The sequence below is a fragment of the Carassius carassius genome, chromosome 1, assembly GCF_963082965.1.
Source record: "Carassius carassius chromosome 1, fCarCar2.1, whole genome shotgun sequence".
Classification (NCBI taxonomy): Eukaryota; Metazoa; Chordata; class Actinopteri; order Cypriniformes; family Cyprinidae; genus Carassius; species Carassius carassius.
This window is the reverse complement of record NC_081755.1, coordinates 34948434-34961684: the sequence shown is the minus strand read 5'-3', so window position 1 is coordinate 34961684 and position 13251 is coordinate 34948434. Positions and strand designations below refer to the sequence as shown.

General features: G+C 36.6%; 1 protein-coding gene across 2 annotated transcripts in view; it reads right to left on the bottom strand.

The window, feature by feature from the left end:
• Window positions 1-10650, bottom strand: part of LOC132147750 (integrin alpha-3-like) — a 29329-nt gene extending 18679 nt beyond the window's left edge. For both annotated transcript variants that reach the window (XM_059557103.1, XM_059557105.1), the window contains exon 1: window positions 10295-10650. In XM_059557103.1, the coding sequence (XP_059413086.1) occupies window positions 10295-10488 (194 nt within the window). In that variant the 5' untranslated portion in view covers window positions 10489-10650. The remainder of the gene's footprint in view (window positions 1-10294) is intronic.
• Between the last annotated feature and the right edge of the window lie 2601 nt (window positions 10651-13251).

Sequence of the window (13251 nt, the reverse complement as noted above, 5' to 3'; positions counted from 1 at the left end):
ACATCCTGCAGCATGTTTGAACTGCAAATCACACTGAGATTTCACTTTTTTTTATTTCCTGGTGTAATGAATCTTCTGAATATATATACACTGACATTTGCCATTTTCCTTAAGAAGTTTAGAAGCTGGAATACTTTAATAGAAGGACTCTTTTAGTTTTTAAAAACCTTTCCTGCCCTATATAAACCTCTTTTTGTTTCACATGATGATTGTGAACGTTTTTGACTAAGTTAAAAAACAGCTATGAGTCAGATCACAGGGTTCACCACTTCCTATAACCTGCTGAAGAGCTTCGACTGTTTCACTGAATTCATATCAGTTCCAGAGTTCACATGTTGCACCTTTTTTTGATGTGTGTGCCTCCAAGCTGTTCTAAAGGCCAGAACTTTCACTAAATAGTCCTTATAGAAAAAGATCCCACTGGCCACACTCAGTGTGTCTGGCCACAAACAAAGAGCTTTATTAAGAGAAAAAACGGTCTGGCGGTGCTGCACACTTTCAAGTTCAGGCAGGTAAAATTCACGTCCCTCAACTCCCACATTGCTATGAATGGGAAAGCAACCAAAACAGAATCAGCACTAAGCTGCACAATAAATAACATGCCTAGAGAGCTCATTACACCTTCAAGTGAGTGGGTGAGCAGAGATCATCATATTGAGGCATTATATTTGTTTCAAAACTTCTTGAAGTCAACTAAGACACCTTCTCTAGGCAGCACTGCATGTCCTTTGTAGAGAAGTCAGTAAAATAATGCACTGCACTCAGTGCAAAAAACAAATCCATCATGGTGGATAAGAAAAAAAATGCAACAAACCAAACTGAACAACATCAATAAAAACAGTTGAGTCTCATTGAAATTGATTATTTTACCCCAAAATTTAAATGTGTGTAATATGTATTAGTTTTTGACTCTTAGTTTAGCAAATATGCTAATATTGTGTGATTTGCAAATATTTGTTTACAAACTGTTCACAATGCACATTATCATTCAAAAGGAGAAAGTTTTTTACTTTTTACTCAGTACAAATTAAAATAACCAAAAGTGACAGTAAAGACACTTTTTATGATTTATGAGCAGCAAATCAGAATATCACAATCATTTCTGAAGGATCATGTGACACTGAAGTCATGACATTTTAAAATATACTAAAATAGAAAACCTTTATTTTAAATTGCTCTAATATTGCTGTTTTTACTGTACAAATAAATGCAGCCCAAGTATGCTTAAGAGACATCTTTCCAAAACATCACAAATCTTACCAACCCTAAACTTTCCAAAACCATTCCTTCTTTGTGTTCATGGTGTGTGTGTGTTCATTGCTGTGTGTGTGCACGTTGGATGAGATAAATGCAGAGCACTAATTCAGAGTATGGGTCACCACACTTGGCCAAATGTCTCATCACTTTCACTTTATAATTTATCACACACACATTTAAGTCTTTCTTCACAGGAACCGCATGAATCAGAGCTGCTAAGGTCACTAAACTGACAATCGCCCTGCAACTAGAAATTTCACAAGGTGACAAATCTCATTCCTGACACTCCAGCTGTTACAGATTAATGGATAATATCTAATCCAAAATCCCAGGATGCTCCACATGCACAGCAAGTCATTATCCCTCCAAATCTACTCTACTTCAGCTGAAAGTGGTTTATGACGTGCTGTCTAGACCACTCAATGATCTCAAAGTTGTTATAACCCAAAGTTTTCACAGTGCCTACCCTACTCCATTGACAACTCAAGCACCACAATGACATTTTTAACTAATACTCAGACGTGACATTGTTTTGTTGATTAGTACTGGACTTATCACAATTCACTCATAGACAAGATGCAAGACTTGATGGATGGGCCTGCCCTGTTCACCAATGACATTAACGATAACAGACGTTTATTGACAGGAAATAAAATGAGGCTGTTAGAAGTGCAGTCAGTGTGTTCAATGGATTGTAATGTAGTTTAACAACATATCAGATGTTCTGCTGATGAAACATCTATCTTAAAAAAAACATTCAGTAGACAACAACTCCATAAAACAGTTGAAAGTTGCGAGTTGGGGAAATTGCACGAGCTGACAACAGTGTGTGCCATTTTAAAGACATTAAGCATATTTAGTGTATTTTAGTGTGTTTAGTGCATTTAGTGTGTTTTGCTTCAGTGAAAGAGCACTAAATACCAATTCAGGCAAAGCTTTATATATCCGTTAATCTGAGTTTAATCCATTTCACTGTGTTAAAGTGAATATAATTGCAACTTTGTTTACATTTACATTTATTCTTTTAGCTGACGCTTTTATCCAAAGCGACTTACAGTTGCTATATATATGTCAGAGGTAGCACGCCTCTGGAGCAACTAGGGGTTAAGTGTCTTGCTCAGGGACACATTGGTGTGGATTCGAACCCAGGTCTCTCACACCTGTCTGTTTAGACAGACAGGTAATTTGTCTAACACCTAGTCATGACCCAGATCACCTCAGATGCTAACAGAGCAGATACCACACACTAAAACAGACAGGAAATCACACAGGAAATCCACATCATGTCTAGCTTAATTTTACACTAGACCCTGAAACTCACCTACTGACGAAATTCAGAGTGCAACAGTTTTCACAGGGCCAGAACACTGCGATTACAAAATACATGAATTGAATATAATTATAGAGCTGTTAGTAGCAGCCCTCTAATTTGAATGGCCAAGCAACACATCAGTGAGCTAGTGTACTAACTGCAAGCTATCTGAAATGACTTTGCAGTTCTTGGAAATGTGAAAGAATTACTTGTTAAAGGGCATATAGATTTATATTTGTCATTCATTAATTTCCATATGTGAATAATACCTGAATAAAAGCAGAACACTCACAGAGAACTACGAACTATGCAAGTTCTGTGTCTGGTTTTGAGGTGATGGGAAAGAACAGTAACAGAGGAACTAGCTCAGAGAATGGTGAGAGACAGTGCTATTTCCAAAACAGCATATTTCAACAAACAGTCTCTGTGGTCATTTTATACAAAAAAGCACATCAGCTGATCAGACCAATGATACGACATATATCTCCTGGTTAATCACTCAATTAAAAATGTTTTAAGTATTATATACTACTATTACATATGCTATGGTTTAAACATTTGGGGCTGTAAGGCTTTTTAATGCTTTTGAAAGATGTTTTATTTTTGTTTTATTTTCATGTGTTTTACAATGTAATTTATTCCCGTGATGGCAAACCAGAATTTTGAGCAGCTTTTTCTCCAGTGTCTTCTTCAGTGCCACATGATGTTTCAGAAATCCTTCTAATATCCTGAATGTATGATCGGGAACATTTCTTATTATTATCAATTTTCTAAACTTTTGCTTAATAGCAGTTTTTTTTCAGGATTCTAAGATGAATAAAATGTTTCAAACAACAGCATTTATTGAACATTTTTTAGAGTCTTTACGGTTGCTTGAAAGAATGTATATTTATTTATATTTAAAATTTTACCACAAATATTTGAACGGTTGAGTGAGCATATTTTCAGCCATTATTCAGCACCAGCCATTAAAGTCAATAATGGTCAACAAACTAAAATAAACCATAAGACCATAAGACCATAGTTTCACATTTGTACCATATTTTGTGGGAAACAAAAGAGAAGGGGAGCCAAGAGCGGCCGGTTTATTAAGAATAGGAAGCAAAACGGGAACACACAAAGAATCCGAGAGAATCAGATCAGTTTTATAAATTTGTAGACATTGTTAATGAAACATTTGTGTAACTTAAAGAGGAAATCTAATGCTATTTTATGCTTTTGTATTTACACTGCTAAAGCGTTGGATTCCATCCTAAAAATGGCCAAAGTCTCAAAAAACTAACTGGACGCATGACAGCATATTTCTGTGCCAAAGACACTACGTCAGGGCTTTTTACAGAAAGTTTTTTTGGAGTATGGCCCTGTATGACATCATAAAAGTCAGATTTCCCTATATGGGCACTTTCCCGGAGGAGTGTGTACATATCAACCCGAGCAAGAGCTCATCCATCAATGTCATCGGCAGCACTGCACAGGACTTGCACGAGAAGGATTTATCCTTTTGTTTTTAGACCACGAAATAGGGTTATGCCAATAGATGATAGTATTGTGTATCGCAATAGTCAGATATTGACGACAGCAGATGTCTCTGTCGATAGTAAAGACAATATTAGGCTCATTCTCCTATTAATGTATTAAATGATAATAATAATAACTATTATTATTTTTATTAGGCGGTCTATTATAATTCGGCTATCAAACTGCCCAGCTATTTCACTTCAGCACCGCATTTCACACACACACGCGCACATGCGCAAATGAGGATTAGAGCCTGTAGAAGAAGTTGTAATGCTTTGACTTGGATAACTAGTTAAATCCATCAATTCAAAGAGATAAAAATATTGAATTGGTGTCCCACATATTTAATGGCTGCTACAAGACAACGCGCTCTTCTCATACATGAGAGATTAACTCTTTCTTGGCTTACAAATAAAGTAAAGACAAAATAATAACAAGGCGGCAGAGTGAACTTATCATCCATAGTGGTTCTCACGTACTCCTTCTCTTAAAGACTGATCGCTTAATTTATAGCAAACACTATGACGTAGAAGGACTATGTGAGAACCACTATGGATGATAAATTCGCTCTGCCGCCCTTTAATGTGATGCATGCAAAATACATAGCTTTAGCCGTTACAAAGTCTCCATCCACAAACAGACATACTGTACATCGTCTGCAGATATAAGGTATTCCATGGCACTTTACGAGTAATCTGAACAGCCTATACTGTATGTGCAATATATGAGCCCTCACTAACTGAGTTTAATGCCACAGTTATGTTAAAATGCATCTCTTTCTTGCTCTCTCTCATGCACCTGCAAGGTTTAAAACACCAAACAGTTATGCTATGACAAGAACAGAGTCTCAACAAAAGTCTCTCTCTTGCTCCACCCATGCACGATAATATCGTGTATCGTCGATCTCACGGGCTGACGATATGACGATTAGAAACCATATCACCCAACACTACCACGAAATCAACAATGTCACCAAAGAAGTCTGTTTTTGGTTGTGTGGTAAAGATAACCTTGTTCAGCTTTCCCAGAAAACCTAGCATTAAGGTAAGAGTGGATGCAGTTTGTTTCTCTCGACCAGCAATGGAGTTGTGCAAGAGTATTTGTTTGTTCATGACATTTCAGTGACGAATGTTTTATAAACAAATTGAATAAAATTTAAGTCAATACGTTTTTTGTTCCAGCTTGCAGACAATCGCTACGCAAAAGCTTTGCATGCTTGTAACCCTTTATCTCTGCCCACACGCATCTGTCTTCAGTATTCATCTGATAAAACAAAAGACTCTTAAGAGATATGAAGGATGCGATACTACTCTATAGGTACTCTAGATTCACATGAGATTGGCAGCAACTGTGTACGTGTTATGTCCACTTAAGGAACATTTTAGTAGTAGTTAGTCTCTTATTGGCCAAGGCTTCTATAAAACAAACAAAACAAGCCCTGCAAATTAATGAAAGAACACATAAACAGACACTCCATATTTAAAGGTATTTGATGACATGTTACATGCACTCAATAAATTAGGTACACTTTCTATAAAACATTAGCTTTAATTAGCTGTTTAACGCTTTTTCATAGATATATGAAAAACATGTCTGTACAGGAGCTGATGAGCTGATGATCAGATGAGAGAGAGAGACAGAGAGAGAGAGAGAGAGAGAGAGAGAGAGAGATGCAGAGCATGGGACGCGAGAAACAGAATTAAGATCATCTTAGAACATTGATTTTGAAACTTGTGATTCCATTAGAATCGTTCGAAGACAGATACACGATTCATACATGAATAGATTTTCATATATTCTCTTCCTCTACTCCAAAGCAGCGTGACATGGCCCAGCCCCCTATGTTGCATGTTTTTGGGGACGGGGTTTATCAGGGGTTGGTGACATCACAAACCTGGGAAATAACTTGTTTTAGTCCCTAAGAGCCTACAGCAATGTAGGCATGAAACTGACATAATTTTAAAAGATATCTCCATTTGCATTGAACTTTCAGCATCGTAATTTTGTAGATACTGTTACAAAACAACAACACAGTAAACAAAAAACTAAGCAATATAAAAGTCCTAACACAAAAAAGGGCACTGTGCACCACTTCACTGACTATGTGTTTTCTCACATCATCACCACACAGGCTTTAAACATTTTTTTAAACATTTGCTGCTGTTGTTCAGCCAGTAACTAGATCTCAGTCATGAGAGTTTTATCTTGTGGATTTGCAGAGAACTTACAGTAAGTATGATGAGAAGTTGTCTGTGGTCATGAGGACCTGAGAACCTGTAGCACTATCTAATGCCATCACAGGAAGGAAACAGGTTTTAGTATATGAGAGTGTGTGAGAGAGATGACCAAAGATCAAGTCACAGAAACACAGGACGTCCTCGTGCACCACTGACCCAGTGCTCTACGGCTTCGACAAGATAATGAATGTCTAGCCAGTTTAATTAATATCATCATGACTAATCTTGTCTCTCAAGTTGTCGGCGCAGATAAGATCAGGAGGTGCTTTGAACGGTTTATGCATCCATAAAGCATAAATCAGGAGCAGGGACAAATTTTCTCAACATGAAAAGCACAAAACAAATACAAATTACAAGTTACAACAGCAGCTTCCTAAAAAACTTAGGAGTTTTCTTCAAAATGCAGGGAAGCAGACAACTGCAGTGCTCTTTCACTGAGGTTCAATCAGGAAGTCACCAGAAAATGTATTTAACAACACAGACAGCCTCACATTAGCTTGGGACGACTCCTCTAGCACAATGACAAGGGCAGATACAAACACTGAATCTGTTTTTCTTTTTTATGAACTTAGTTGCATGTAATATGACAAACAGCAAAACATTTGCACCACGCTGTTTTTAAGAGCATAGCACAGACCCCAAAGAGATATGAGCCAGACCAGACACCACTACTCTTGTGGTACAGTTTCCTACATCTGATAACAATGAAAAGACATGTCTTATGATTAATTTAGTCTGCTTTATGTATACTCCATTCATTCTATGTCTGCAGTGTGTCCAGTACAGTCAAAACAAAGTGTTATCAGATCAAATCAAATCAAATTTCATTATCTCCATTGTGTTTGCAGAAATGACACATGAAAAATGTCATATTAGTGGTTTCATGGTGTATATAGCTTAAGACTTTACACATATATAAGGCCGTAATGTGTTTTTAACAGGTTTATAATAATGCTACCTTGTGGCTTCATCATATGCTGATGACTGCATTGAAAAGTCAGTGTGTTCTATTATGGCACGGTATAGCTGTCAACAATTAACATGCTTCAGCAGTACCTCAGTTTTAAATTATTAAAACTTTAAAGTATTTTGCCGGAGCAATCTGAAAACCAACTGCAAATTGTTATTTTGCGCTGTTATGGTCATATTTACTGGTTATATGCTCAAATGCTATTTCTCAATTAAAGTTGAGCTGTATGTTGTGAAGGGAATTATATCTATTCATTATCAAAGAAAACAGCCTGCGTGAGTCAATGCAGTTACGCAGCTGGCTTTCAGTGTGAAATCTGTGGATCTCTAATTTCCTGGGAAGATAAAAACAGCATTGTGTGCAAACCATAGTCTGTATAAGCATTGTGTGCAAACCAGTATCTACCTGCGCTATCATCCACGCTCAAGATTTTCTGCAAAGCTGGTGTTTTTTTTCTACTGCTACCTTTATGTTCCACTATAAAATTAATATATACGTAGATAATATGATATTGTTGTTGAGCTCAGTAATCTTGCATACTAGTGACTATTTACTCTTTACTAGTTTTTTTGTCTTAGGCTGGTGATACAGGTCTCATGGCACTATAAGATCCAATTCGTTTAGTTCGAATCATAAATAAGTGAACTACAAAGCAAAATCTACTGCTTCAGTCAGGAGCAAATGGGCCTTTGTGCTTTGTTTATTCAAATATCAAATATCACATTTGTTGTAGCCACTATAATGGTCATAAGACATAAGACAAGCGGGTGCATGACCTGTCCAGCCCTAAATCACAGTAACAGGCGGCCTTATCACGGTCTCATATCCTCTTGTGAAATGGAGCTTTCACATTAAAGGTCCCGTTCTTCGTGATCCCATGTTTTAAACTTTAGTTAGTGTGTAATGTTGTTGTTAGAGTATAAATAATATCTGTAAAATTCTAAAGCTCAAAGTTCAATGCCAAGCGAGATATTTTATTTAACAGAATTCGCCTAAAAAAAACCGACCCGTTTGAATTACATCCCTCTAGTTCCTGCAGTAATGACGTCACTAAAACAGTTTTTTGACTAACCTCCGCCCACATGAATACACAAAAAAGGGGGGCGTGGCCTTGTTGTGCTCTGACGGAGAAGAGGAAGAGCTGCGTTTGTGTTTGTCGCCATGTCGTTGAAACGCTGTTATTTTCATCTCGGAGTCCAGTCATCTTTGTTTGGGCTTCCCAGGGACGCTGTACTTAGAGATCAATGGTTACAATTTATGCTTAACTCGGTTTCCGAAAATTATAATCCACATGTAAAACTATGTGCAGCACATTTTGCTGAGAACAGCTTCCTCAATCTCAATCAGTTTAATGCCGGATTCGCACAAAGATTATTCCTGAAAGATGGAGCAGTTCCCTCTTTGTCTGGAGATGTTGGGGCTTTGCAAAAAAATCTAATGCGATTTTCATGCGCATCTCGTCAGTAAAAACGCTCCTGTGATTATAAGTACATCTCAAGCACGTGGCGTTCAGATCAGCATTGCCAGGATTTCAAAACAAATCCTGCCCACTTGCTTCTCAAAACTAGTCCAAAACTAGCCCAATCGCGTTTCCAGGAGGGCAGCGTGCTCTAAGCTGGTGTCGAATCACAACACAGGAACCGCTGGCCCAATCAGAACTCGTCACGTATTTCTGAAGGAGAGACTTCATAGAACAAGGAAGTCATCAGCCCGTTTTTATGACAGTGAAAACAGCGGTATACAGATAGGTGAATTGTGTGAAAAATACTGTTTTTTTACATGCGAAACATGAACATGTTATATTGCACACTGTAATCACAAATCAAAGCTTCAAAAAAGCACGAAAAACAGGACCTTTAATCATTAACCGGAGTTAATCAAGTTAATTCAGCACCACTTTAAGCAGCTTAGTCGTGGTGAAAGTGAAACCGTAACGATGCATAGTGCTTAAAGCCACATTACAATGAAATGTTTGCGGCCACAAGCAGCTGTTAGAAAACATATAGATGAAGGATTTTTTAGAAGCAAGGATAAAATAACATTTAGTGTACCCACCCTAACAAAACGATAACTGAAATGTGGCATGTTGTTCACTTAAATAAGTTTATTTTTACCATATCCAAAAACTCGCTTACTCTGCTGTTACTTAACAGAGTAAATGCACTTGAATTGAATTGAATAGTACGTGGAGACACGCTTTTAATCAAAAGCGTGATTTACTTACTTTTAATGCGCTTATTTCTAAATGTACAGAGATACATGCTTTCATATGTCATTTAGTTATGTTTATTTCATTTATTCACAATATTATTTATTATTAATGTCTCATTTCACTTTGGCTCTAGTTTTGTATTTATTCTAGTTTATATGAAAAGATTAATGTAGAGTGGATTATACAGATTAATACATATACAGACTAAAGCCTTTTCATTGAACGTGTTAATTAGTTTGAAGAAGTTGTGGGAAGTGTGGTTGTGGTTACACCGTGGTGCTGTAGTTTAATACCTTAGTTTAGCTTTTCAGTTCTGGCACTTTTATTTAGGCTTCAAAATGTATAAACGTTATATTATTTTGTGAAGATTATCTTGATGGACAAAACATCTAAGTTTCTTGAAGTATGATATGGAATAAACCTTGACACAAGACATGATGATGGTTTAAAGGTGTAGTCTGGAAGCTTTTCTTTCTCTTTAAAAAGCTCTGAACAATTACACCACCTTATTGTCTATTTATTTGCACTTTTTTTACACTTTAAACTTTTAAAAATAAGAAAACATCCAAATGACTTTCAAGTCAAAAAATTACAATGTGCTCATCATAGAAAAGGTCATATGAATTGCATTTGTGATGAATCGTTGACCCATATAAAGAGTAACTGGATTATAAAACATCCTCAGTGCAGAGGTAAAATGATCAACAGGTGCACTAACGTGAGAAGATCTTCTCTCGTGATTTCACAGGGGGTCAGGTAATAATAATACATAAAAAAATAATACTTACAGGTGTCTGTTCTCTCCTACGAACTGTTCGTGTAGTGCAACAGAAAGTCCAAACAAACTGCCAGCTGTTTTTCCCTCTTTGACGACTGGAAACCTTACATCCAAGTTGAACGCTTGACAGCAGCGAGCGGCGCTCATCACGAGCAGCAGGACAACCGCGTTTTTACCGAGTCTTTGCCGGTGAATTTCGTTCATGTTTCACTCCAATGTTTTTGTTAGGCGAGACAGAAACAGAGAGCGGGGGAAGATGAGCCCGCCAGGGTCTGAACAGGAGCGGATTTGTCAGACGCTCTGAACTGATTGCTCATTTTCGTCATTCTTTCTTCCGGGGTTCGCGCCAGTCATCGGTGAAAACATCAACTGAGATACAGAGAGCGAGGAGGACACCTTAATAGAAGACGGACTGGCTCACACTTGCATTCTGTTATAATAATGTCTACAAAATGGCTTTTCTAACTTTTTTTAATGTGGTCCCCTGAGGGAGGCTTTCTGGAAGCAGTATATTCTCAAAATAGCCTATGTTTGTACTGTGTGAATAACTTTATAATATTGTAAAAGACAACATGCTTTTTTTTTTTCAAATTAAATAATTAGCTTTTATATTTTCACTTTACTAAAAACAAAAATTATCAATTTCCTAAAAACTATATTTAAATTGACAGTGTACTATCCAATTATTATACTGTACGAACCAGAAGAAAAACATTTGAATGTCTTTACTTACCTGTATAGCGCTTTTCAGAGTAGGATAAATATTCTTCAGAAGCAAGAACAATCGGCCAAATGAAAACTATTCTTGAAAGAATGCACATTTGGAGGAAGGAGAGATAACATTTATTTGTTTATTTATTAATGAATTCATTTACATTTTATTGTAGCCTTAAATATAGTTGAAAATAAATGTACAAATATAATTATGAAAAAATATATATAATTATAGTTATATTTAAAACAAATATGATGATTAATCTTGATAAGAAAGTAAAAATTTAATTAAATTACAGTAATTGTTTGTTTTTGTTTTTAATTGAAGGTTAACTTGATCATTCACCACATTCACATCATCATGATATCATGTGTAATCTTAATCTTTGATCAGTAAATTACTTTGAATGTCTGCTTGAGCTGAATAACACAACCTTTAGATGTAAAACACGGAACTGCTTCTATTTCCCAGAAAATTCCCAACATGAACTATTTTACATTTTGGCGGATTGGTGGCTAATTCATATAAATTTGTACAATCTCATTTGTAAATTTTTGTATAATCTGTTTACCCCAGTTTAGTGGACAGTTTAGGGGTTGGACCTGTAAAAATAATATATTTTTGTATGATTCACATTGTATAAATTCAAATCGGCATGTCGTAAAATAGTTAAAGGGCACCTATTATGCAAAATCCACTTTTAAATCTTGTTTAGACATAATTTGTCTTGAACACAATCACCCTACAATGATAAAAATCCATCCATTGCTCATTTTTAAATCCCCTTTAAACCAAGTCAGTCTGACTTGGCCAGCCTTTCTGATTCTCATGCAGTGTGACGTCACATTGCATGGGGCGGGGCCATGGGGGTTGATTGACAGCCCTGTGTTGTTATAGTTTCCGCCCTCAGTGGTTGTTCACCATCCTCAGCTGTAACATTAACAATGTCTCGCAAGCATTCCTGATGCTCTGTGTTTGGATGTAAGACTGAACAAAAGAGTCTTCATTTTCTCCCAGCATCTGAGCTGCTGAGGATGCTGTAGATAACTTTGATTTTTCAAGGTAATGCGCCTCAAAATTAAATGAAATTCAATTCAAGTTTATTTGTATAGTGCTTTTTACAATATGCAGCTCATTTGCATTTACACTACAAAACAGCTCTTTTATTGATTTATTCCTTTTATTTTTAGACACACTCCAAAAATGACATTTTCCAGCTGTTATAATAAATGATGTTGGGTATTTTGGGCTGAAACTTCACAGACACATTCTGAGGAAACCCAAGACCCAAGATGTGCCCTTTAAGAAAATGGTAGCTTCTATCTAAGCATAAACTGGTAAACCATTTTTGACCAGCAACAAACCGGCTACCAGCTTAAGGTTGTCAGAGTGGTTTTTGGAACAGTTTTCTGGATTTTTCAGCATGATTCACCAGCTTCTGTCACATATTAAATGATTCATTATCTCTGTTATGAATGCTTTTTTGAATAATAGAACTGATATGACAACCGATCAAAGCTTCCACAATAGTTGGTGGAAGAAGACAAACCATCCTAAATTGTTACTAAATTGCATTATTTCAATAAAACAGCCTTCAAAGCTGCAAATATACAGCTACTTGCAGTGCTTGGAGATCTTTAGGCCCGCTGAGAGTCACCAGCTGTCCAAAAAGGGTCAGAAAGAAGCCATTGGAGCCAATGGATTTCATTCATTGTTCATGTAGCCATTCTGAGTTATCAGCCCTCCACATTTGCTGACTTTGTCTAGCATGCTCCAGGCTACTGACCTAACGAGACCAATGTGCCCTGTGTCCTGGGAATCTATGACATTTGCAAGTTTTAAAGAATCAGTCATAGCTTGTGCTTCTCACTTGCCCTCTATTTGGATTCCTTCATGCTAAACAAAAGATGTTGCCATAACGGTATAGACAAAAATGTGTCGCTCAGCTTGCAATTCATGCAAAGACTTCTGTACTACTGGACATGTAATAATGATCTAAGTTATAATTTCACTTGTATATTATTTTGAGTCCATTAAAATGTACAAGACAACAAGGCCCAGCAAAAAGACAGACACTGCACCTAGTGATGGGTACTTTCAAAACACCGCTTCATGAAGCTTTGAAACCTTAACTAATATTTTATTTTGAATAAGTAGCAGAAATAGTAAGGAAGTTGGAACTACAAAAAACTAAAAGTATAAAATAAAACTACAAACATGGTGATGTAAGACTATGCTGTATATTTAAACTG